Raw genomic sequence first — 27,311 nt, 5'->3', positions numbered from 1 at the left:
TATTTAGCTGACTGAAATCAGTCAACTGAAATTCTGTTGCCAGTAGAGTGGGAAAAGTCTGCAACGGATTTAAAACGCCCTTAAACAAAATAGCTTTTTAAAAAATGCCTCATTTGTTACTGTCATCAATGTGAAGAAATAAGGAACATCTTGGAGAAGATTATCTATTCTTTCCATTCCTTTCTGGCATTTTTGGAGATTACTGTTAATTGAAACATGAAGAAACTCATAAAGTTCACTTTAAATCAAGTTATTTCTACCCAAAGAACAAAACATAAGACACCTCTGGTGGGAGGCCGTGGTTCCTCTGAGACTATCAGTTAATACAGTTTGTTCTTGAGCCTCATGGCAAAAGAGAGTTAGAAAAGCCAAAGGATCCCTCGGCCGGCAAGACCAAAAAATAAAAAATAAATTCATAGGCTAACCAAGGCTGGCCGCTTCTAGTAGGCGGAGGAGGCAGCGGTGGCCGCAGCCCAACCCTACAATTTCACAATACCCCACGGTTCAAGCGCTACAGAAACCAGAAGGATGCTCTCGGCCCCCAACCGTGTAGGTGGCGGGAGCGCTCCGTCGCTTTGCGGCGGCCGTCCAACCTCCAGGGGCCGCCAGCCTCCCTCCCAGAGCCCGTGCTCCAGGCCCCCAGGGCGCTCTTCGGGGTAGCATCCCCACCCCACCCAGAAAACGGGCCCCGCCTGTCCGCTGCCGACCCCGAGCGAGTTAAAGGAGCGTCCGTCACGCCCCCCGGCCGAGGGCGGGGGGAGAGGGGTGGTGGGGAGCGAGAGACCCGGAGGGGGAAAGGGCCGCCCGGAGAAACAAGACCTCGTTGTTTAGAGCCTGAGACCCGACTCACATGACAGGACCAGCCGCTCCGCGGGTCGCTCCGGGCCCGGCTGAGGCTCGCGTTCCCCACGCGGGGCGAGTCGGAGCCCAGCTCACCGCGAGGCCCACCGCAGCCTCCAAGCCCGGACACCTCCCTTCTTCCCTCGGACCAGTGTTCCACGGTTCCCAACTACGGGTGCCCAGACGACTCAATCCGCGTTCGAAATTTCCTCTCCTTCCCCTCCCCCTCCAGGGGCGGTACTCCCGGCTCCGGAGAGGTGGGGTTGCTATAAACGGGTTGAGGTCACGGAGAAGGGGCGAAAGCGCGACGGGACCTGAGCTGAGGGACGGGAAGCTCAAGCCTCACGTCCCCGCGTCATCCCGCCTTCTCTTTTTTTCCCTGAGATCCAGAACCTCCACCCTTCTTCTAGGCTCGCTGGCTCGTGGCCGAGGAGCTCGCGCGCCGCCTCCGCCCCGAACGCAAACAGCTGTTCCCAGAGACGTCGCCGCCCTCAACTTTGCCAACTAGTCCGCACGCACTTTGACCAGCAGAGCAGCCCGGACCTGTAGGCTGGGGGCCGTTGGCGGAGTTAAAAAAAAAAGAGGTGAAACAGCTGGTTTCGGAGCCGAGAGTCGCTTGGCTCGGCCTTGCCTCAGAACTTTCCTGAGGCGGCGGAGCGACCCAGCCCCGCCCCCCCGGACGCCCGCGCGCTCGGGTCGGGCGCGTTCCCTGGCTCGCGAGCGCGTGGGCAGCGGCGGTAGCGACTCGGGTGGCGCAGGGGCGGCGGCGGCTGGAGTGGCGGTGGGCGGTGGAGCTGGGGAAGCGGCGGCGTTTGCGCTTGTCAGGTGAGTCACCGCAGCTTCGTAGCAGCACTTCCCATATGGTCTAGCGGTTAGGATTCCTGGTTTTCACCCAGGCGGCCCGGGTTCGACTCCCGGTATGGGAATGTTGTATTTGTTTTTAGAAGTGGACAGGGGGGACTAACTCATTTTTATTTCCAGTGGCTCTGGCTCTTTTTTCCTGCCCCCTACCCCAGGTGATTTCGTGGAAGACGCGCGTTCGAGTAGTTGTTAGTGACGCCGTGAACTGGGCTGCGGCTTTGGGAGACACGAGTGCCGCGCCGGGCGGGCTGGAGGAGCGAGTGTACTCAGGGTTCCTCTGCTCCTGCCGGAGGCTGGCGGGGCTGAGCGGCGGGGAAGGAGTTTCACTTTCCCCGGGGCCGCCCTCCCGCCCCTCCGGCCCCCGGCCGTCCCTTTCCAAGCGCTCGGGAGGTGATGATTAACTCTGGCCTCGCCTTATCTGTCCCCAGTGCCCCCCTCGGGCCCACACCCTCCTCCTCGGCCGGCCCCTTCTGACGGTCCCAAGCGAAGCGGGGCGTGTTGCTCCCTGCCCTCGGCGCCCGGGAGCCCGCGCCCGGCTTGGAGCCCCGTTGTCTCGGCCGGGTGTTGACTAGAAACACCCCCGACACAAAGCAGCCCCCTGGCAGGGGAGGGGGGGACGCAGGGAGGCGCCGAGGGCTGTCCGGAGATCCTCGGTGCCCGCGGGTGCGCTCTCCTGACCGCGCAGCTGCCCGCGGCAGCCGGATTGGCCGCGTGTCCACCCCGGGCTCCCGCGGCGCCCGAGCCCCGCCCCGAGGCCGGCCTGCGAGGTCATCCCAACTTGACATCGGGGGCACCGGCCGTAGTTCTCAGAAAGTACCCCAGACTCCGGAGCCACAGACTTGAGTGTTTCTGCTCGGGAAGGCCTCTGGGGAAGGGCGTCCGTCCCGTTCTCCGCCCACGTCCGCCCCCCCCCCCCCGCCAAAACACACACACACGCTGTGGAGAAGAAAAATACCACTAGGATGAGATGTCTTTAAAGAAGAAATGTGACTTTCCAAAAGGGTCTAACGTTTTGAGCGCCGCGGATAGAAAATCCTGGGGTGGAGGTGGGGCTTGGAAGAGAGAAAATTGGCCGGAGACTGGGGAGGGGATGTTATAACAAAGTTTCACTGTATTTTTAAATATAGAAGCCCTGTGTTTATTACAAAGAAGGGGCAGCTGTGTCAGCAGCATGTGAGCTGTAAATGAAACAAAAGCGTTATCTTAAATGCAAGCTGAAATTAGAAAATGGGGTGAGCTCTGATGTTTAGTCTATTGGGCCTCCGGGAACAAATGAAGAAGGAAAAAGTGGCTCTTGTGGACGGGTCTCTGGTCAGTGCCATTACGCAGAGCAGAAGGATTAGTTGTTAGTATGTGCCTTCCCAAACTGTGTTTGATAGTTTTAACTGCAAAGTGAATTTTGAAATAATCTGTTAATGTGGACAGTATGATTAAGGATGAATTACTTTCACATTGTAAATAAACTTCCACAACTAAAAATGTTTTAGATCATCTTCATTAGTTCAAATATTTGAACGTTTTCTCTACACCAAGCATCATCAGATAGTCTTGGAAGTTAACTGATGTTCAGGTTCTTCATGTTAGGAGGTTTTGGAGAGAATCCTGCATGGAGTCATATTTTGGCCCTTTTGATTAGCTGTATGACCTTGTGGTAGATCTTTCACCTTCTCTGTGCTCTGGGTTTAGAGCCATAAATTCTTGATGATACATACCACTCACAAACTTGAGAGTTAAAAGAATTGTTGAGCAATTCTTGTGTCGGTAATAAGAGTGGAAAAGTTTCATTTAAATAGAGGATCGGGTCATTGTTCAGAAACCATTTACTAAAGAATTAGGCCTGAGTGTGGAAGGAAGGAAAGATCCTTTTGCCTTAATTGCCTTCAGAAGAGCTTCAATCTTGACCTCGCATTTTGTGACGACTTGGTATCAAATTGTGCTAAAATGGATGTGATTTTCAACTGAGCACCCGGTATAATTGCAAATAGCTTTATATATATTTGAAGGTATGCTGAGAGGGGTAGTTTGGTGACAATATATCTGTCCGAGACATACACTTATATATTGTTGTGTACCAGGCACAGTTGGCTAGGGCAGCATCTGAGTTGCAGAATTCCTTCAAGAGCACATAGGTGAGAAGTCACTTCTACTCAGGGAAGAGGACTAGAGACCAGACAAGGAAGGGAGAGTGTTTGCCCTGGACCTTGAAGAACGGGTTGGATTTCTCCTGGTGGGGAATGTGTATCAGAAAGCTGAGGTTGGGGCAACAAGTGTGAGGCTGGCTAGTAGCCTGGCAGGGTGGGAGCACACAGTGCCTGGAGGGAGAGCCATGGGGGTCAAGTTGGGATGGTAAAAAGGGAATTTTAACTGGATAAATTTTGACTAGGTAACAAGTTGTTTTATGGCATTTATGTCACTAGACTTTTTAAAACATTTTGCGTCTCTTTGAAGAAACTAAATATAGCATAATATGTGAAAAATTCTTTTTTTAATGAGTCAAACAATATAGAAACATGTAGAATATTTTGTGCCCATGGGTTTCATTTTAGCAATTAGATATTAATTTTTAACCAATGGAGTGGAGAAAATCAATTAACATTTAAAAGAATGAAATCTAGGTTTAGATTATTAGAATGATCTGCAACTGTATTCTTACTGGAAATAGTCTAAGACAGAGCTGCTAGTTACTGTCGGTGAAGCATACACCTTAAATTGGTCAGGACTAGGTGATAACTTTGTAAGGATTCATTCATACGCTTGTGCCTTGCTTCCAAAACACCATTGGTAGTCATGTTTTACATGTTCTCTCTTGAGCCACAAAATAAAGTGATACTAAATGAGTGGTGTGGATTACCCAAATAGTCTCTTTACTATTTGTTACTATTAGGTGCAGCTAGAAGATGTACGACAGTTCAGTAAACGTTTGCATAGATGAACACCTGTACGTAAAGAAATATAAGGGTTGGGAAAATGACGATGGCATTTTAAAATCCAAAGACTTTACCGTGGTCTCTGAGCCTAACATTGTCTAGCCTCTACTTGGGTCCTCAACGCCACCTCCTCCCTCCTCTCCCTTTTCATTGTACTTTAGCTGCACTGGCTTCTTGCTTTTTGTTCCCTGAATGTGCCATACTTGTTCTTTTCTCAGTCTTATGTCTTGCTGTTTCCACTGCCTGCAGTATTCCCCCTCCAGCTCTGCACATCTCACTCCTGTCAGCGTTACCTCATCAGAGAGGCCTTTCTGTCTACCCTCACTAGAGACTCCCTTTTCTGGTTACTGTCTGGTTACTTTATGCTGCTTTATTTTCTTCTTTTGCTTAACTGAAATAAACATGTTTGTTCCTGTTTATTTCTTGTCTTATTCTACTAGAATATAAGTTCTGTGAGAGTAAGGATACTGTGTAGTGAGATCACTCTTGTTCTGTAAGAGTCAAACAGTAATGAAGAAGTTGGTACCGTCATAGGTTGCTGGGGGAAATGTAAAATGGTGCAGCCACTTTGGGAAACTGTTTGGCAGTTCTCTCAAAATGTTAAACATAGAGTTGCCATGTGACCCAGCAGTTCCACTCCTAGATGTATACCCTAGACAGATGAAAACATGTCCATGCAAGAACTTGTACACAATTGTTTATAGCAGCATTCATAAGCAGAAAGTGACAGATAACCCTAATGTCTGTCAACTGAGGAATGAATGAATAGAATGCAGTGTACCCATACAATCAAATATTTTTTGGCAATAAAAAGGGATGAAGTACTGATATATACCACAGCATGGATCAGTCTCAAGAACATTGTGCTAAACAAAAGAAGCCAGGTTCAAAAGACCACATTTTGTATGAGTCCATTTATATGAAATGCCCAGAATAGACAAATCTGTAGAGAAAGAGGATAGATTATGGTTGCCTAGGATTGGCCGGGGTGGGGGAGGACGACACGGGGGATGGGAAGTGATTGCTAATGTAGGTACAAGGTTTCTTTTTAGGGTGATTAAAGTGTCCTAAAATTACATTATGATGATTGTTGCACAACTCTGTAAATATACTAAAAAACATTGAGTTCTACTCTTTGTGTGGGTGAACTTCATGGTATGTAAATTATATCTCAGCAAAACTGTTAAAAAAAGATCGAGGCAATCAAAAGATATAGAATATTTGGTCTACATTTTACGTTTATCATTTGGATATTAAATATTTAAAAATAATAATGGAATGATTTAACACTGCAACTCTAGCTCCTGGATAGTCCAGGAATGTAGCAAGAGCTCAGTAAATAACAGACGAAGGAGGTTGAAGTATACAGATAATTATGATACAGTGCATAGTGTGATAAATGCTTAGAGGAGACTAAGCCAAGGGTTACAAGGGTTTGAAGGTCTCTAAAATGTCACATCTGGGTTTGTGTGAAGAGAATGGGGAAAGGCCTCTAGGAGGCAGCATTTGAGATTGGCTTGGAAGGCTGCTTATGCTTTGCTGGTGGAGATGATTGAGCGGGAGACAAGGCTATATATAAGAAGGAAGCAAGCAGGAACAGAGGTCCCTAAACAGTTGCTAGCACATTTTGGCTGAGCTGAGAGTACAAATAGTATACGAATGGACCAGTAGTAGTAGTAGTAGTGTAGTAGTATAGTGTAAGAGTGCAAGAATAGGCTACGGTCTGTAGCAGACAATGTCAGTGCTGGCAGATCTCCTCTGATGTCTTTTTATCATCCCTCCCAACCCCTAGTGTGCTTCTGATGGCTCATACTTGGGAAGAGTTGTATCCCTTGCTGGCCGAGAGCTGGAAGTACCTGGGGGTTTATCCCCCTTCCCCTAATAGCTCTCAACCCGAGACTGTCCTGTCAGGAGAATATCTTTGGAGCAGGGACTTTGACTTTTCCCCCCGTTCTGTATCATCAGCACTTGGGGCAGTGCTTGGCACTTGTTGAGCATTCAGAAAATATTTGAATGAATGAATGAATGAATGAATGAAAACCAGGAAGTTGCAAGGTATATTCAAAGTGAAGTTTATTTCCTAAATCCCCTTGACTCTTGCAGAGCACTTAGGAGATTTTGGAAGGTTCTGATTGTGAAGGTCCTTGAATTTTGGAGTAAGGAGTTTACTTAGCTAAAAGAAGGAATTTCTGGTAATATGATGTGTGTTTTAATGAAATTAATTTGGCAGTAGTGTGCAGGATGAACTGGGGGATGGAAGGGTTGTGTCTGTGGTGTCCACACTGACCGAGGCTGGGGGGTCTTCTGCAGTACAGTAATAATCTAACAACTCTCCTTGCCTCTAGTGTCTCCCTAAATAGGGTGGTGGCAAAAGAATATAAAGGATTAAATAGAAGAGGTGCATTGAAGGAAAAATTTAAGATGTCAGGAGTATAAATACTCCTCAAAGAAATAGGGAAGTTAGGAAGCATAGATTTTTTTGGAAAGGACAGACAATTTTTGTGATTGTTGGCCAGACAGTAAATTATTATTGTCCACCAGTGTGTGTGTGTGTGTGTGTGTGTGTGTGTGTCTGTCTGTCTGTCTGTCTGTCTTTTTGATCACTGAAATTGTACCTTGAATTCAGAGACAAAATTAAGACTGTGAGACTGCCACCCTGTGGACAATATAACTTAGAACTGAAATCCTCAAAAATTATAATAAAACTTGATCCACTTGAAATTAACTATTATAGAACTGATTATGGTTCTTCCATATTGGTATATGTGGTTATGCTCATTAAATAGAAAGTTGAAATTAGTTTTTTTTCTGAACTTTTTCTGGGGCTTTTAAATAAACGGAATTTAAATGAAATCAGTAGCTTTAAAACGTTGCAAAGAAATTCAGGAATGCCTTTTAGATGGCATACTTCTTTCTCTAGAAATTTCTTATCAAAGAGTGTGTTTTTTAAAACATGGTGGCATGTATGCCTGTTGTAAGGTGGTACCTTTTTCTTGTACTTTTTATCCTATTTTATACATATGTCCTTGAGAGTTATATTTCTTGAAAAATATGTGAGGACTTCCCTGGTGGCACAGTGGTTAAGAATCGCCAGCCAATGCAGGAGACATGGGTTCGAGCCCTGGTCCTGGAAGATCCCACATGGTGTGGAGCAACTAAGCCCGTGCACCACAACTACTGAGCCTGTGCTCTAGAGCCCGCGAGCCACAACTACTGAGCCCGCATGCCACAACTACTGAAGCCCACGGCCCTAGAGCCTGCGCTCCGCAACAAGAGAAGCCACCACAATGAGAAGCCCATGCACCGCAACAAAGAGTAGCTCCCACTCACCGTAACTAGAGAAAGCCCGCGCGCAGCAACGAAGATGCAACGCAGCCAAAAAAAATTAAAAAATAATAGAAACACTTGTTTTGAAGAAAATAAATATTTAAAAAAGAGAAAAATATGTGACAGTGTACCACATCATTTTTTTCCTCCTAAGTGAAAGTGGCTTTCCCTTCCCATTTTTATAGAGTAGGATTCTATTGTTAGAAATTCGCCATGCTTTGAAGAATTGCCTTCATTGTATTTTTGTAAATAACTTGGCTTTTATTACAGGTTATTTTTTTAGAAGGGCAGTCTGCTCACAAATTAAACTGGTAAACTAGCTTGAATCAAAATGAAATTGTGGGTGTGAAAAAATTGTTTGCTCTCTGCAACTCAGGAAATGGTTTTGTCTAGAACTCTGCAGAATAAAACTTCCCCAGCAGATGAGCTGCTTACAGCCTAATGTTGTAAATGGCTTACACGCTTGTTTTCCCTGAGGAGTCTGGAGGGGTGGGGTCGCCATTTAGCGCTGGAAGTTTGTGTTAGCGGTAAAGCAGAAGTGGGCTGAAGCCCCATTCTGAGATCACAGTCATGCATCCTTTCTGAATGTGATATCCAGGATGAGGAAGAGAACGAATGGCGCATCTACTGAACCCCTACCCCCTTCACTTTAGGCACCTTATGTTTTGGTCATGGAGAGATTTTCAAATATAATGTTAATGGTTTAAAATATTCAAATATTTCTGAGTTATTTTTCTCAAAAGTGTAGCATGACAAACATGATAATAGACTTTCAATATTAGGTTTTGTTTAACCTTTTCAAAGTAAATAGATGAGATTGTGACTTTTCTGAACTATTTTTTCCTACATTTATATCTTATATTCCACAGTTTATGTATACTGTGTGATTTGAAGTAGACTATTAATGGTGAAAATGCAAATGCTTATCTAGGTCTGCAAGGTACATTGCCATATAAAAAACAGTATTATTTAGGTACTGTTTAAGGAAAGTAACTTTCAAAATACTTCATGGTCTATTTGCTCCTTTCCTAAGTATTGGGACAAAGAGCCAGTAAAATTAGAGGTATATTTCTGTTTTCTAACCTTCTTTAATGGTTTAACTATCATATCATTTTTAAAACTATGGAATTGAACTTATATAAAGACATTTTTAGCTTAATATTTAGCCTGCACTTAAACTTTGTTATCACGTGGTATCTGCCTTTTTAATGCTAGAATGGTGATTCTTTTAGGATTAATGGTAGTTAGTGTTCCCTTTTACTTTCCAAGCATGGGTTCATTTTCATAACTAAGTATAAAACATTTTGTTCTTTGAAAAATAATTCCAGCATAGATGACTTGAATTTTGATAATAACAATAACAACTGTCTCATGAGTTTTGTGTGTCTGTTGGGTGTGTGTTTACAAATCATAATAGGTCTTTTATTTTAGAATGCAAACTATTCACTATTAAATAAATAACTTTGATTTGAACCTTTTTTTTTTTTTTTGGCTTTATTTTAGATGTCTAGGGAGGTACTTAGCCTAGTGACTTCTAGATCCAGAGGGTCTTCTAGATAGTCTTAAATATTGTAGTTTAATCTTTTAAAGTTTCTTTTGGGTTCAAAATCCCAAGATCAGGATACATTTCCGATTTAGGATGTGTTGATATATTGCTTTGTGTGAAGCTTTTTATCTGTTTCCAGATTTAATTAAACACTTAATTCAAGTTTTCAAGGTTGTAATGGGATTTGTTTTGCCCCATCTGTGCTTATCACTGATACCTTCCTATGCCAAGGGACCCAGTGACCCTATTACCTGGGAAGGATGGGGCCCTGCCACTGAGTCATCCCCTGAGTAGGGCAGGCACTGACCCAGTCGCAGAGCTGAAGTGGAAAGGAAGAGTATGACGGGAAGGGTCTGTCCCAGAAAACAGGTGGCAGGTAGGGGGAGGGGAAGCATCCTGATGGAAGGCCGAACATAGGCTTAAGGAATTCAAAACTTCTTGCAGGCAGTTGGCATCAGGAAATTTCAGATATGAGAGGGAATGCCTTTGCATTATTTATTCTCCCTGGTTTTTTTTGCCCTTTCACATGAACCACAATTGTTTTTTAATTAACTGATTTATTTTTTTGGCTGCGTTAGGTCTTCGTTGCTGTGCGTGGGTTTTCTCTAGTTGTGGCGAGTGGGGGCTACTCTTTGTTGCGTTGCACGGGCTTTTCATTGCAGTGGCTTCTCTTGTCGCGGAGCACGGGCTCTAGGCATGCGGGCTTCAGTAGTTGCAGCACGCGAGCTCAGTAGTTGTGGCTCGCGGGCTCTAGAGCACAGGCTCAGTAGTTGTGGCGCACAGGCTTAGTTGCTCCGCGGCATGTGGGATCTTCCCGGACGAGGGATCGAACCCATGTCCCCTGCATTGACAGGTGGATTCTTAACCACTGCGCCACCAGGGAAGTCCCCTGAACCACAATTTTATTGTCCCTTAAATCCTGCTTTGAAAGACTGTTTCTTCTTTTCTATTTTCAATACCTTCTAGAATTGTCTTTTGCTACTTCATGGAGCATATTTTAAGAGGGCTTTTTACAAGTTTGTAGGAAAAAGAAAGCACATAAAGTTTAAATAAAAGTAAATCTGCCACCTCACGCTCATTAGGATAGCTACTATCAAAAAAACCCAAAAAACAAAAAACCAAATAACAAGAGTTGGTGAGGATTTGAGGAAATTAGAGCCCTTGTGTTCTGTTCATAGGAATGTAAAATGGTACAACCACTATGGAAAACAGTTTGGTGGTTCTTCGGAAAATTAGAAATAGAATTACCAAATGATCCAGCAATTCTATTTCTAGCTATATACCCCAAAGAATTAAAAGCAGTCTCAAAGAGATGCTGTACACCCATGTTCTTAGTAGCATTATTTACAGTAGCGAAAAGGTGGAAGTAACCTAAGTGTCCATAAGTGGATAAATGGATAAACAAAATGTGGCATACACTTACATGGGAATATTTTTCAGCCTTAAAGAGGAGGGAAATTCCGACACGTGCTACAACATGAATGAACTTGGAGAACATTATGCTAAGTGAAATAAACCAGTCACAAAAAGACAAATACTGCCATGATTCCACTTACATGTGGTAACTAGAGTAGTCAGAATCATAGAGACAGCAGTAGAATGTTGATTGCCAGGAGCTGGGGAGAGGAGGAATAGGGAGTCACTTAATGGATACAGAGTTTCAGTTTTGCAAGATAAAATGAATTCTGGAGATTGGTTGCAAAACAATATGAATGTATTTGTTACTACTAAACTGTACACTTCAGTGATTAATTTTACCATAATTTTTTTAAAAGGAAAATTTGTATTTGGATATGCAAATTGTAAGAGAGTAAAAAGCATCTGTAAGGAGATTGAAGTTACTTGATTTGGTCAATATTTAGATGCTTGGGATGTAACAACGAAAAAATCAGACAAGATCCTCATGAAGCCTACCTCTTAGTGGGAAAGATAGACATTGATTGAACAAGTAAAAAGTGTGTTTGAGTGTTACATGCAGAACAGGGAGACAGCTAACGAGTAGGTGGAAAGGCGGCTGTAGTGAAAAGGCTTCCCTAAGGAAATGACATTGAAGTGGGATTTGAAGGATGGGTAAGCACTGGCTAGGAGAAAGAGAGGGATGGTAAGTGATGGGAGGCTGAGGGAGTAGCATTATGGAAATGAGGAAAGAAAGGGTATTATGCTTTGGAAAATGGAAGAAGGTGCTGAGGGCTTAATGTGAAATGTGATGGGAGATGAGGATGGCAAGTATCAGACCATATAAGGCATTGTAGGTCATGTTAAGGATTTTGAGTTTTACCTTAAACAGAGTGGTTAGACATTGCTGTGTTTCAAGCCAGGGAGTATGGAGGTGAAATGGAGTGGAAGTAAGAAAAAAAAAAAGTGTCTTTTTATACAGTGTACCCTTTAAATGTAAATTACCTCCTTAATCTGGTGCTTGAATGTCAGAAGGAAAAGTGGTTCAGTTACGTTTATTCAGATGATATATTGGTTGCCAGTGTGGCCTGCTAATGTGGTAAGATGTACTTAAAGGGTGAATTTAAGGGAATTGTCAAGGGTAATTGAGTAGAGGCGATTTTTACCTTTATATTCTGACTTGTTAGTTGAAACCGTAGAAATGGATGAGTTTGCCAAAGGGAGAGTCTGGAGTGAAAAGAGGCTTTTCAACGGAACCTTTAGGACATCCAGTGTTCAGTCATGAGATAGAGGAAGTGGGGCAGAGAAAGCTGAGGAAGAGTAGTGCAGCATTGGGGAAAACCAGGAATGAGACTTACGAGTCTAACAAAACAAGCTCTGAAAGTGTTAATTGGGTTTAGCCCAGTGTGGTCATTGACCTTAGTTAGAAGAGATTTAGTGGCATAGTACAGGCAGGATTAGATTAGATAGAGGAGAATGAGTCAAAGAATGGGTGGGAAATGAAGAAATGGAGTATAGACAAATCTTTGAGGAAGGTTGGCTGTGAAGGGAGTGAGAAAGGATGGTAGAAGGGATTGAGGTGTATGTGACAGTTGGGGTGTCAAATAACGGAAGCTTTTTTTTTTTAAAGAAAAGCTTGAATTAAAATAAAAATCTTCTTTAGATCTGTGAAATATTTGAAAAATGTATTACACACATTGCTGATTCCCTAAATAGGATCTACTGAATACAGATGTGAACCCATTGACTTAATCTAGATATGGTATTGTGGGACTGTGTACACACAGGTGCAATCAGACCTGCCTGGTGAGGTACAAAGGTCTGTTTGTCACTATACTAATTTCTGGTCATCTGGGCAGTAAATATTGCAGAATCCTGGGTTCACTTAAGACCAACTAATTTGAGTCTTTGGTGTAGGACTTAGAAGTGTATGTGTGTGTGTGTCTTTAGATGATTCTTATGCATCTGTTCTGTGGACTGTCTTTGGAGAATCATCCCAAGAATGTTTTACTTTGAAGTCTTCTGAATCCTTTTTTTTTAAAAAAAAACATTTATTTATTTGTTTGTTTATTTTGACTGCACCGGGTCTTAGTTGAGGCATGCAGGATCTTAGTTGCGGCATGCCTGTGGGATCTAGCTCCCTGACCAGGGATCGAACCGGGTCCCCTGCATTGGGAAGGCGAAGTCTTACCCACTGGACCACCAGGGAAGTCCCTGAATGCTTTTTAATAGCTCTATCGTGAGGATTAAATGAGGTATGTATGTCAAGCACTTAGCAAGGAAAGATTTTCATAATTTTGTCTGCCTGTATGATTGGAGTAGTGGTAAAGTGTTTTTGTTTTTTAGCATGAACCTAGCTTGATCTTTTTTCCTGACTGTAAGGGTAATACACATGTCCCCCCCGCACCCCCCCTCCACCCCACTGTAAGTCCTTCTTTAGCCACTTTTCATACTTCTTCTCTCCTCCCTGCTCTCTAAGGGCCATGGTGCTTCCTCCTATTGCCTTGCCTTTGTTCACTCCTACAACTTCCTCTGCTGATAGTACTCTGCCCCAGCCTTTTACATGACTGCCACCTTATCATTCAGGTCTCAAAGCAGCTGTCATGTTTTCTGAGAGGCCTTCCCTTATCTAAAGTAAGTTTTATTGGTCACCCTTTGTCACTTTGTTGATTTCCTTCATATGTGGGCAGGGACTATGTTCAAATTGTTTACTTGAGTCCACAGGTAAACTGACTATATTCTGAGTCTACAGAAGAGTGCCAGGCACATAGAAGCTACTTAAATACCAAATATCACAGACGAATAATACAAATCATAAAAATTTTACTAATGGGCACAAGTACTGTTAGCTTTCAGTTGATCATTACTTCAAATACTGAAATGTGGACCATATATGTATAAATGTCAATTGTGCAGTGATACATACTGTTTCCTGACTTGCATATTTCATGTAAATATATTGTGGAGATTTTTTTTTGGTACACTGTTTTATATAGATAATCATTCTTAACAGCTGAATAATATGGTACGCTCCATATAATGAGATATGGTTTCTGTGACACCTAATTTATTTCACAGTTTGTTTTCAATTTTTTACTGCTTTGAACGATGGTACTGAATTTCTCTCTGTATCTTTGTATATGTTATTTGTTTTGTTAGAATAAATTACTGAGACTGAAAAGGTACATAAAGACCTTTTGGGGACTTCCCTGGTAGTCCAGTAGTTAAGAATCCACCTTCCAGTCCATGGGATGAAGGTTTGAGCCTTGGTCATGGAACTAAGATCCCTCATGCCGCAGGGCAACTAAGCCCTCATGCCATAGCTAGTGAGCCTGAGTGCTGCAACTACAAAGCCCGTGCTCTCTGGAGCCTGTGTGCCACAACTAGAGAGAAGCCCGAGTGCTGCATTGAAGAGCCCACGCGCCGTAACAAAAGATCCCGCGTGCCGCAACTAAGACTGGACACAGCCAATAAATAAATAAATCTTTAAAAAATATAAATTAAATGGATTAAAAAAAAGACCTTTTGGTTGTGAAATTGCCTCTGGAATGCTATTCTTATACTCTCAAAAATAGAGTATGAGACCATTTATTTCCCCATACCCTCTCTAATCATTTTACTTTTTGCTAATAGGTGAAAAATGGTATTGTTTCTCTGCTCTGAGGTTGTGAGAATGAACATCTCTTGTATTTGGCCACATTTTGTGAAGTGCCTCTTCATGCCCAATGCCCATTTTTCTAATAAGAGTGTTTTTTTTTTTCCCCCAGGAAAAATCATTTAATATTCATTTGCCAAGCACAGGGTATATTCAATTTGTGGGTTAACACTTAAAAAATACAGACAAGAGGCAGAAAATATTGATTTTAAAAGAAGAAAAGGGGGGAGGACATTTAAAAATCCATTTAAAATTAAAACTTTTCACAGAATCTCTAAAGTGGATCTAATAAATCCTGTGTCTCAGTATAAGAAACAGGCTTAATAAGAGTGTTTGATTCAATTAATAATAGTGTTTTCTTTCCTCCACATTTTATTACGAAAGTTTTTAAACATGCAGCAAAGCTGAAGTTTTATAATGAACACTCATACACCCACTATCTAGATTTTATCATTAACATTTTATAATATTTGCTTTACCATACTTTTATCCTTCTATCTAAAGTAAATTGCAGGGACGTCCCTGGTGGTCCAGTGGGTAAGGCTCTGTGCTCCCAGTGCAGGGGGCCTGGGTTCGATACCTGGTCGGGGAACTAGATCCTGTATGCATGCTGCAACTGAGAGTCTGCAGGCTGTAACTAAGGCCGGGCGCAGCCAAAATTAATTAATTTAAAAAAAAAAAGTAAATTGCAGGCATTAGCACATTTCCATCTAAATACTTTAGCATGCTTATCACTGACTATAGTTTCAATATCTGTTTACTTTTTTTCCTTTTGAGGTACAATTTTTGTAAGATTAAATCCATGAATCTTTTTAGTTTAAACATTTTATTTCAATTTAAAACAATTGGATGTTCATTGGTCAACCTTTGAAGAGGACAAGGCTGTTTTCTTTGAGAATGAGCTCACTGTTGCATTTCCATATTGTATTGCCTTATATATTGCCTTATGTATTGCCTTTCTTATTGGCTAAGATTTCTAGTTGGTTTTTTAAATGGAGCAAGAACTTTAGTTTTTGTAAAGCATTTGTTGAGTTTCAACAAATGTTTTTGCCTGGGTAAGCCAAACCTAAGACTAGGTTTTGTTTCTTTTTTCTTTTTTTTAAAAAAATTTGTCATATGTTCCCCCTAGTTTATCCTTTGCCTTACCTTTGGTTATGGTGCTTTTGGATTTTTATGTAGTCAAATGTCATTCTTTTCCATATCTTTTTTTTTTTTTGCTGTTTGTGTCATACATGGAAAGACATTTCTTACCGAATAGTATATAAATGCTTATATTTTCTGCTGGTCCTTTTTTTTTTTTTTTACATTTAAATCTAATTGGAATAATGTGATATAGGTTTTGTTTTTTTTTAATGATTAGCAGTGGTTTGAAATTGTTAGCTAATACTGTCTAATGAGCCCTCTTCCACTCTGTGGGTTTTTTTTTTCCCCAGACAAAATAGGATTTAATGTTTTTGTTGATGCTGTTTTTATTATAACCTAAGTTTGTATAGTATCAGATTTCTTTCTTTGGTAGTATCAGATCTCTTTTTAAAAAAAATTATTAAAGTATAGTTGATTTACAGTGTTGTGTTAACTTCTGCTCTACAGTGAAGTGACCCAGTGATACACATACATTCTTTTTTATAGTATTTTCCATTATGGTTTATCCCAGGATATTGAATATAGTTCCCTATGCTATCCAGTAGGACCTTGTTACTTATCCATTCTATAATAATAGTTTGCATTTTTTTAAAAAAAATTCCTCACTTTTCTTATTTTCTTTCAGATGAACTTTAGCAGAGTCTTGAAGGATGGGGTGAAAGGATGGTGGGGAAACAACAGCAAGAGCCAAGGCAGAGAGATCAGTAAATCCTGGGGACTTGTTTCTCTAATTTGTAATTGTCTGAATTCTTAATCTGTGTAACAGATGACACATGCTTATTTTAGTATCCTTAAATTTGGGAGATGTCTCTAGGGTGGTTCAAACTAAATTCTAAAGTTCAAAATGTTTATGAGGTTTTAAAAGTTTGGGATGTTATAGAAAGGGCATAGGATTCTAGGGTGAGAATGGTTTTAAATCCCTGCTTTAAATGAGCAGGTCATAATTTTTGAGCAACTATATGCATCACCTATGCTGTTATTTTTCATGATTCTGTGGGTGGACTGGCTGCTTCTTCAGAGCTGACTCAGCTAGGGCTGGATGCATAATGTAGGGTGGTTTCACTTACATGGCTGGGACCTCTCTGTGTGGCTCTCATACTCTGTGGTGGCAGAAGGGATCCTAGCAGCAAGAGAGGGTAAGCCTCTGTGTGCCTCAGCTTTTCAAGCCTCTGCTTGTGTTTTATTTATTATTAATCCATTGGCCAAAGGAAATCACTTGCCCAATTCTTCATTTAAGGGATGGAGAAGTAGACTCCGCCTCTTAATGGGAGAAGAGGCAAAGTCAGTCATGTTTCACATAGGGAATTTTAAACAAATTAGTAGCTATTACTGCAGCAATTTAGCACAGGAGGTAAAGGCCTTAGCTACCGGGATATCTAACATAAAAGGCAGTGAGAACAGGCTGTGCAAGACCTGGGGGGAGGAATGCTTGATGTGTTCATGGGATAGCAGGGAGATATCAGTGTGACTAGAAGAGGGGGAGCAAGCGGGAAGTAGGAAGAGATACAATCACAGAGGCTGGGGCAGGGTACGATCTTGCAGTCCTGAACAGTTACGAAGACTTTTTTGTGTGTGTGAAAAGAGGCAGTATGGGAGGGTTTTGAAGCTGGAGGGTGATATGATCTGACATATCTTTTTAAATGGATTACTTCTGATTGCTGCTTTGAGAGTAGACTGTAGAGAGAGAAGCAGCAATCAGGAGTAATCCATTTAAAAAGATAGGTCAGGCTGCTTGGACTGCCTCAGTGATTGATGCAGGTAAGAGATATCAGTAACAATGAAGTTGAGTGTTAGGGTTTTATATATATTTTGAACATTGAACCAACAGGATTTCCTGACAGATTGGATGTAGGTATATGACAGTCAAGAAAGCCAAGGTTTCTGGTCTGAGCAGCTAGAAGTATTGAATAGCCACCAAGATGACTGGAGAAAACTGTGGGTGGTAGGGTACTTTTTGAAGGGAACATCAGGAATTCAGGTTTGGATATGTTAAGTTTGCCAATCAGACATTGGAATGGAGTTGTCAAGTTTGATAGAGGAGTCTGTGGTACAGGAGCGAGACCTGGAGATAGAAATTTGAGAACGTTAAAATACTTAGAGCATCATATATGTCCAAGAAGTATTTCATAAAATAAATAAATCTAAAACACTTAAAAAATTTCAAGTTTCATCTGTACAAGTGGTATGGTTTCAAGTATGGGAGAAGAGCAGCAGAGCAGTTTGGATGTAGCTAAAATGTGTCCTTTGTGATGAGAGTAAATTATGAGTTCAAAAAGTCATTAATTGGGCTTCACTGGTGGCGCAGTGGTTGAGAGTCCACCTGCTGATGTAGGGGACACGGGTCCCTGTCCGGGAAGATCCCACATGCCATGGGGCGGCTGGCCCGTGAGCCATGGCCGCTGAGCCTGCGCGTCCGGAGCCTGTGCTCCGCAACGGGAGAGGCCACAACAGTGAGAGGCCCGCGTACCGCAAAAAAAAAAAAAAAGCCATTAATTGTCTGAATGGTGGTGTGAAACATGAATAAATAAAGCCTGTAGTCTAAATATTTTATTTGAATATTCCTCTTTACTGAAACGTTTACCAACTTGTTTCTAATTTGAGAAGTTTATCGACAGGATGCTGTATAAGTAAAAGCCTGAAAAGGACAGAAGACGAAAGTTCAAAGAAAGGGCCACTGATTAGGATAATCAGTCCTAATCTATTGGGGAGTCTCCTCCTTTGTTCTGTCTCTAATTTTATTTGTAGACTTAACATAATGCGATGTTCAGGTGTAAGCACTGGGACTAATCCAGAAGCTGTTCTCCTTTAACAAATGCAGAGCTTCGCTGCTGTGGGCTTGACCATTAAACAGGGCTGCCAGACCCAGCCTAACCAACCTATTCATCGGAATTGGACTGTTCAGGAAAGTGAGAAAGGGGCCTCGCTTTTTGTGTAATTTAGACTTGCAGAAATGACCTGGGAATGGCATGGACTGTGTGGAAGAGAAAAAAGCAGATTTATGATTGAGACAGTATTTAGTTGAACCTCCAAATGTTTTCATTCAGCAAATATTTATTAAACACCGTTGTGGGTCAGGAATGCTATCTGGCTGAAATAAATGACCAATGAGACATGTAAATAAATGATGAAAAAACAAAAAAGAGTGTCTTCACCAGATATTCCAGCAGAGTAATAAGCAAGAGGAATTATAAAGGAAATCAGTTCACCTTTAGGTCCCCGAAAGCTAGAGTGCTTTGCATATTTTAGCAGTGTATAAATGTATGTATGAATGGATAAACAATGTGATTCGTTTGTCTATTAGATCACTTACAAAATACTGTGGGAGCACAAAGGAGGAAGTGACCAGTTCTTCCTTCTAATGGTGAAAGAGAGATTCCCCAGGTGGGGAAGGCCAGCAAATGTGGAGTGAGAAAGTGTGACATGCTCTCAGTTAATAAGTTCAGCAAAGCTGGATTATAGGGTGAATGTTGGGAGGTGGCATGGTCACAGGTGAGGCTGTAATATGGTAGACCAAAGTCAAGATGCAAAAATGTATTGGAATTTACTCTGTGGGTGCTGGTAGGCCATTGAAGTTTTTTGGGTTTTTTTAATAAGAATATTAGGAGGTAGAATTTATGAGAAATTCCTTTAGGAGGACTTCATTCTTTTTTTTTTTTTGGCCGTGCCACATGGCTTATGGGATCTTAGTTACCCTGACTAGGGATTGAACCTGGGGCCCCAGCAGTAAGAGCGCTGAGTCTTAACCACTGGACCACCAGGGAATTCCCGGAAAGACTTCCCTCTTGAATTGGAAAATCAAATGTTGATAGAATTTTTAAAGTTATAAACATATACACTGAAAGTGAGCACAGCTAGTAAGTCATATAATTTATGGTAGAATCTGTTTTATCCCTTTCAGATAATATATATGATCTTAGTGCAGGTAAGACCTACACTAGGTAATCAAACTGCACCAGGGTGATCAAAATATGCAGGATGGCATTGGTTTGTTCTTGAAAGAGAAAGAAATGTATTTTTGCTTTATGAAATTATTGCAAACCTTTTTCTTAAAGATTCTGGCATTTAACTTACTTTGAAATGATTTTAGGCTCATGGAAGAATTGCATTAATAGTAAAGAGAGTTCCTGTATATTTTTCATCCATCTTCCACTCATGTTAACATCTTATATAGTCACAGTACAATGATGAAAACTAAGAAATTAACATTGGTATAATACCGTTAGTTAAACTGTAGTAAGATTTTTTTTTGTTTTTCGCGGTACGCGGGCCTCTCACTGTTGTGGCCTCTCCCGCTGCAGAGCACAGGCTCCGGACGTGCAGGCTCAGCGGCCATGGCTCATGGGCCCAGCCGCTCTGCGGCATGTGGGATCTTCCCGGACCGGGGCACGAACCCGTGTCCCCTGCATCAACAGGCAGACTCTCAACCACTGCGCCACCAGGGAAGCCCTGTAGTAGGATTTTTATAGTTTTTCCACTAATGCCCTTTTTCTGTTCCAAGATCCACCAAGGATACACAAATTGCACTTAGTTGTCATATATCCTTTCAAATCTGTGGTGGTTCCTTGTCCTTTTTGACCTTGACACTTGGAAGAGTACTGGTCAGGTATTGTGTAGAATGTGCCTCAATTTGATTTTGTCTGATATTTTCTAATGATTATGGACTGGAGTAATGAGTTTTTGGGCTACTGGAGTTAAAAACAATTTGTGTTTTATTTTTTAACTTAATCATAAAGTAAAATTGATTCCTTTATTTGCTGTACAATTCTATGAACTTTAATACAAGTTTAAGTTTGTGTAGCCACCAGCAAAATCAGGATATAGAACAGTTCCATCACCTTCATGCTCTGTCCCTATAGTCAGTCCCACCGTCCCCCCAATCCATCCCCTACAACCACTGATCTGTTCATCATTACGGTTTTGTCTCTTTGAGAATGTCATGTAAATGGAATCGTATAGTATGTAACCTTTTGACACTGGCTTCTTCTTTCACTCAACGTAATGCTTTTAAGAGTTATCCAAGTTGTATTTATCAATAGTTAATTTCATTTTATTGCTGAGTATGGATGTAGTATTAGTATGTTTGTTTATTCCCCCTTTTTGGATAGGTATTTGAGAACACATTATGTGTCCTGGCACTATAATAAGCAATTTACGTCAATTTTTTGTGGATTTTCAGGGCTAGTTGCTAACGTTAGTTTCTTCATTTCTCTATTTTGACCAGCAATGTAATTAAGAGAAATTGAAGTTCTTGTTTCTTTAACATATCCTAAAATTCCCCTACTTTTCTGTTTATATTTGGTTCTTTCTATTAAAGAGCAAAAGTAATAGCAAGGTGAATTTTTTTCACGTTGCTTGGTTTTAATCTTCGGGGCTGAGCCTTCTGTGATTCAGGCCTACAGCAAAAACTCAAGCCAAGTAAGTCATTGGTCCACAAGGAATGATGAATTTATATTGAGTGCATTTATTTATAAGAAAGCCATAATACTTAGCTTTTTTATTAGTCTCCTTGTAAGTAGGGCCTTTAATTTGTTTTATAGATAAATAAGAAATATCAAATAAAAATAGACATAGTCTAAATCAGGGTAGTGTAAAATAAGAGGCTTGACCTCTATCGTGTTGTCTTAAATTTTACTAATGGCAAAAGGTAGTTGTCTTTTGTTTTTAAGAGCATGGAGTTTTGGTGTATTTTAAGATGAACTTTTTGGGACTTGTGTTAAAAGTCTATTTGCTTAAATATCCTACTGCTATAAGATAAAAAAATGTTTCTAGAATATTAGTATAGGTTTTCTTTTTCTTAAAACCTTTTATTAGTAAAGTATAATAAGTGTAATTGAATTTTTGGAGGACTTTATAAAGTTTCCAGGTTGTTCTGAATATCTGGTAATTTTACATACTACTTTCAATAAATTATATAAAAATTTGAGGAGGAGACTTCTCTTTTAAATGTAACCTTAATGTGATTTTTGTTTTCAGTTCCTCAAACACTATTCAGAAGCCTCAGAGAGGCTATGGAGTAATAAAATGTCAGAACTAAAATGGATTTTCAGAATTACCAGATCTCTAGACTCTCTCAATATTTTACAAAAAAAGGAAACTGAAATCCCATAGTGGTGTGCAGTAACTTGTTCACAGTCACGGTTGTAGAAGCTGCGTGATACAGTTCCTCCCCTCAAGTGGGTAACTGGTTTATGAATGTAGACACAGAGTTGTACAAAATTAACTGCAATACAAAATGAAATGTTCTGGGCAATAAGAAAGGCAGTGCTTTTCTTAAACAACAGTCTCTCCATCACCCCAAAAATCTTTTCTTGACCCCTTCACAACAAAATTACTTTCTGTCTTTAGTTTCTCACCCCTCATTCTCCCCTAAACTCTATCTGATCAGATGTTTTGCTTGTTTCTTTTTCACCTTTACCACACCATGAAAATTCTTCTTTCAAAATCAGCAGTGATGTCCATGCTGCTAAATCAACTGTCGTTTTCCTCTCAGACCTCATCTCATTTGATCTGTTGTCAGCATTTGGCACAGTTGCTCATTCCTTCCTCCTGGAAGTACTTCTACTTAAATTTCAGGTTAATGCCACATTTGCCTTATTTTCCTGCTGCATTTCTGGGTACTCCTTTTCAGCCTTCTTTGCTAGTTCTACCTCATCTCCCCTACCTCTAAATAGTAGAGTGTCCCCAAGCTTCTGTCATTGTTACCTTTTATATCTGTAGCTTTAACATCAAATAGATGTTAATGACTCCCAAATTATATATACCTAGCCCAGACCTCTACCCTGGGCTTCAGGACTGTGTGTTCAGCTCCAGGACAATAATACCATTTTGACATCTTTACTTGGATAGCTAATGAGCATCTCAAACTTAGTGTGTTCAGTAACTCCTGATCTCCCCCTACCCAAAACCATCGCCATCTGTGTTCACCTTAATGTGTTCAGTAACTCCCGATATCCCCTTACCCCAAATCTATCACAGTTTTGGCATCTGCCGTCTTCCAGTGGCCAGAAACTGAGTTTTGAAGCCTTATTTCCCCCACAACCCACTTGCTGTCCGTTCAGAAATCTCGTTGGATATTCCTTAAAAACATACCCATAATTTACTCATATCTTCTTCTTCTGCCTCTTTTGTCTAAGCAATTATCATCTTTTCTGAGTTATTGCATAAGCTTCTCCTTTCTTCCATCCCTGGCTCACTGCAGGTTTTTTTGCAACACAGCAGTCAAATCTTATGACTCAGCTACTCCAAACTCCCCTGCTAAAGTCTCCAAACAGTGAGGCTCTCCCTTAGTTTCTAGTGCTCTTCCTCCTTCTGTTACTCTCTTCCTTATTTTCTCTACATGAACCACACTGGCCTCCTTGCTTTCCTTGAATATATCAGGCAAGCTCCCTGTTAGAGTCTTTGCATGGGCTTTTTTCTGCCTGAAATGTTCTTCCTTAGATGTGTCTTCATGGCTAGAGGTCTTTACTCAAAAGTCACCTGGCAAAAGGAAGTCTTCCCTAGCTAGTTTGTGTAAATTGTCATATTCTTCTCATTGCTGTTTTATTTTTTCTTATTCGTCCTTATCACTAACATACTACACATTTTATTGTGTCTTTTATTTATAATCAACATACTATATACTTAGTTCATAACATTTCTCTCTTCCTGGCTAGAATGTGAGCATCATGTGAGTAGGGGTCGTTTATCAACAATGTGTCGTCTTCTTCACTGCTGTATAACAAGGGCCTAGAGAAGTGCCTGGCACATAGTAGATGCTCAGTGAATATTTGCTAAATGAATGAGTGCCTAAGAATACCTCAGATCTGTTACTAACTTGACATTGGTCAAGTCACCTCTCTGTAGACCTCCTTTTCCTATTTTTAAATGAGACTAGATTGTATCAGTGTTTTAGGTTTTCTTAAAACACTGAAGACTTAAATGAATGTAGTATCAAGTTTCCTTGAAGATTTTTATAAGAATTCAGTTACTTAACAGAAAAGTTTAAAAACCACTGGACTGAATAGAGGATCTCTAAGTTTCCTTTCAGCCTTGTGGTCAGTTCTTGTAATAATAGTTATAAGTGGGGCAACAGAGGGAAGCCTTCATGTAGAGAAGGCATTTGAACTGAGATTATGAAGGATGGATGAGTAGGCAGAGATAAGGGAAAGGGTAGGAAATAAGGTAAGTGCTTTCCAAGCCCAGAAAAGGCAAACAAATAGGAATGGAGCAATCCAGGTTTCAGTAAGGCTGGAGAGAGAGAGAGAGAGAGAGAGAGAGAGAGAGAGGGAGTGTGTGTGTGTGTGTGTGTGTGTGTGTGTGTGTGTGTGTGTGTGTATGGGGGTGGGGAGGGAGGGAGGGAGAGAGAGAAAAACAGAACCGAGATAGACAGTGGGGAAGAGGTGGAGAGTGGGGAAGATAGGACTGGAAACAGGTAAAGTGAGGTCGGATTGTGAAAACTTTGAACACCATGATAAGTAGTCCAGCTTTTTGCCTCTAGGGAATCAAAGTTTGTTTTTCAGCCATGAGTGATCATCACATCACTCACAGAGTTGTTATTTAGGAAGATTTCTCTGAGAGTGGTGAAACGTGAATTGAAAGTACGCAGTTGGTGGTAGAGAAAGGGACAGTTAAGATGTTGTTGAGATATTATTTTTCTATGATATGTTGCTTTTACCTGAAGAATAGCAAAGGAGGAGCTGAAGTTTCACTCTCATCTCTATAAAAAACAGAAGATTTCCTCTCTACAACATTTGGAGGTTGCTGAATCGTAAGGTGACGAGAGTCTTTCTGAGCGGCTGCTGTGTGAAGAGCACTAACTACATTAGGTTCTAGGGCTCTGTAGCAGCAGAGCAGTGGTTCTCATAAGCCTGGGCTCTATCCACACCACTGAATCTGTTGCTAGGAGTAGGCATGTATCTTCAGAATTTTCTTTCGGTAATTCGGAGGTGCATCCCTGTTTACAATCCACTGAAGTAAAAAATATATTGTCTTCAATATTGAATTTTAAATTGCAAGAGATAATTTCATGGTGATATAAAACTTGAGATTGCACTTAGCATATTACCTGGGAGCATTATAAAGAATATAATTGTACAGTCAAGTCTTGGTTATTTTTGACAAGAAAGGAAAGTCTAACACCCAAAATAACACATACAATAGAATCTTGTAACATAGTTACATGAATTCAACTATATCAAATCATGGGTCAAATCAAACAACCTAAGTGTCCATTGATGTATGAAGGGATAAAGTAGATGTGTATATATGTATACACACACATACATACAATGGGATACTACTCAGCCATAAAAAAGAATGGAATCTTGCCGTTCATGACAACATGGATGGACCTTGAGTGTATTACGCTGAGTGAAATTAGTCAGACAGACAAATACCATATGATTTCACTTATATGTGGAATCTAAAAAACAAAACAAATGAACAAACAACACCAAACCAAACTCATAGATACAGAGAACAAATTGGTGGTTGCCAGAGGGGAAGGGGGTTAGAGGGTAAATTAAATGAGTGAAGGAGGTCTAGTTATAAAATAATTAAGTCATGATGATGTGATGTACAGCATGATAACTATAATCACTAACACTGTATTGCCTTTTTGAAAGTTGCTCAGAGAGTCTTAAAAGTTCTCATCACAAGGAAAAAATTCTATGGTGACAGATGGTAACTAGACTTACTGTGATCATTATGCAGTGTGTACAATATTGAATCATTACATTGTACACCTGAAACTAATATAAAGTTTTATGTCAATTATAACCTGTTTGAAAAAAAATCATGGGTGAAATCATGTCTGTTAAAAATATTTTCAGTGTACAGGTAAAATCCTGATATGCTAAAATTTCCCTTCAATGAACTGTTTGAGAAAAGTTATTCATTCATGTCTGAGTTTCTGCTATGTGTTGGACCCTGTCTTAGTGGTAGGAATACAGTAATGAACAAAGCCAGGCAAAGCTGTGGCCCCTTTTGCCTTTGGTTTGCCTCTGAAAACACACAGACACTTGACCAGGAGGACGTTCTTATGGATGAGTCTTATAATCTGAAGGGGGAAGGGGGAGGGGGTCTTGGTTTAACAAATCTAGTGATAGATAATAGAGAATTACATTTAAGCTCACATTTGGAAATGCTGCACGTTGCTCAGAACCTGGGATTACGCTTTGGAGGTTTTAATATCAACAAAATTAATGCTGTCCCACTGAAAGATTTATAACACTGAATCTTGGTCTTTAAATTTTTATTTTTATATTTCAATAGTAGGGAAGAGTGATTTTGGTCATTTATCATTTTAATGGTTTGATCTTTTCTTCTTCCATCTCTGGATGGAAACATGTTAGCTGCAGATCCAGAAAGATTCAAACCATGCCTTTTTCTTAGCCCAGGGTTCCTAGATATGAAACTTAGACTGTTCTGTATTTTCACGTACTAGAAGTTCTCAAATTTGAGTTCAAGGAGAAGAGGTAAAAATAAAAGGGAAGAAGAGAGTGCTTGCTTACACAGTAAATTCTTTTCATAAGTTCTATTTTTAAACAAAGAAATGAACAGTGTCTTAACTTCAGTTGGCATTTAATAAATTCATTCAGTTGACATCTTTCTCAGCTAATAGTTCAAATATAAATGTTGGCAATTCCCCCAGGTGTGACAGCTCTATATTAAGATATATACTGACTTTGATATATATCTAATTTTAGAAACAAATATACCCACAGTATATACAGGTGCATTATATTTCCATCACAAGTCTAAGATGCCACATTTTATTTACAAATTTAGAGACCTAAAGTTTGTCATCCTGAAGTATTTGATACTGGTTGCTTCTACTATGAAGCATAATAATAACAGCTAATGTTTATGAAGTGTTTATTAAGCGCCTAGTACTGTATTGTACATGAACTGGATTTCTTTTTCAAGTCACATTTGTTGAGGTATAGTTCATATACAGTACAATTTGCCCTATTTAGTTATACAGTTTTGCGATTTTTGACATGTACAGGTATTATAACCAATACCACAGTCACCATATAGGATATTTCCATCACCCCAAACAGTTCCCTTGTTCTCCTTTGTAGTCAACCCGTTCCCCTCATTCCCATCCCCTGGCAACCACTGATATAATTTCTGTCTTTTTTGTTTTGCCTTTTCTAGAATGTCATATAAATGGAATCATACAGTACGTATTTTGAGTTTGGCTTATTTCATTTAGCCTTATGCTTTTAGATTCATCCATATGGTATCATCTGTCAGAAGTGTAGAAGTTAATACCTTTTTATTGCTGATAGCATTCCATCGTATGGATATACCACAACGCGTTCATCTGTTCACCAGTTGGTGGACATTTAAGTTTCCAGTATTTGGTGATAATGAATGAAACTGCTATAAATATTTATGTATTTTTTTTAAATAGACACATATTTTCATTTCTCTTAGGTAAATATCTAGGAGTAGGACAGCTGGATTGTAGGATAAGTGTATGTTTAACTTTATAAAGAATTGCTAAACTGCTTTCCGAATAGGCATTCCCACCAACAGTGTGTGAGAGCTGTAGTTGTTCCATATCCTCACCAGCCCTTGGTATTGTTAGTGTTGTTGTTGTTGTTTTTAATCTACTGTAATGGTGTGTAGT

The 27,311-nt window shown here is 40.6% G+C and overlaps 2 protein-coding genes and 1 non-coding gene across 4 annotated transcripts in view; 2 read left to right on the top strand and 1 right to left on the bottom strand.

The window, feature by feature from the left end:
- Positions 1-342, bottom strand: part of WBP4 (WW domain binding protein 4) — a 32,152-nt gene extending 31,810 nt beyond the window's left edge. The window contains 2 exon segments of the mRNA XM_089899487.1: positions 9-99; positions 102-342. Of these exon segments, the coding sequence (XP_089755613.1) occupies positions 9-99; positions 102-177 (167 nt within the window). The 5' untranslated portion in view covers positions 178-342.
- Positions 343-1,119: 777 nt separating this feature from the next.
- The window catches only part of ELF1 (E74 like ETS transcription factor 1), a 104,938-nt gene continuing 78,746 nt past the window's right edge, over positions 1,120-27,311 (top strand). The window contains exon 1 of one of the 2 annotated variants that reach the window (XM_089899484.1): positions 1,120-1,424. The gene's annotated coding sequence lies outside the window, so the exon portion shown is untranslated. Of the gene's footprint in view, positions 1,666-27,311 lie in introns of both variants that reach the window. The other variant, XM_089899480.1, reaches the window with a different exon arrangement.
- On the top strand, positions 1,695-1,766 carry TRNAE-UUC (transfer RNA glutamic acid (anticodon UUC)). The gene has a single exon. It is a non-coding gene; the product is annotated as a tRNA-Glu (tRNA).

Source organism: Delphinapterus leucas, chromosome 18 (assembly GCF_059928025.1).
Source record: "Delphinapterus leucas isolate spDelLeu-1000000601 "Yukka" chromosome 18, BTC_Dleu_Yukka2, whole genome shotgun sequence".
NCBI lineage: Eukaryota > Metazoa > Chordata > Mammalia > Artiodactyla > Monodontidae > Delphinapterus > Delphinapterus leucas.
The sequence above is the reverse complement of the archived record's forward strand: the minus strand, read 5'-3'. Positions and strand labels throughout refer to the sequence as shown.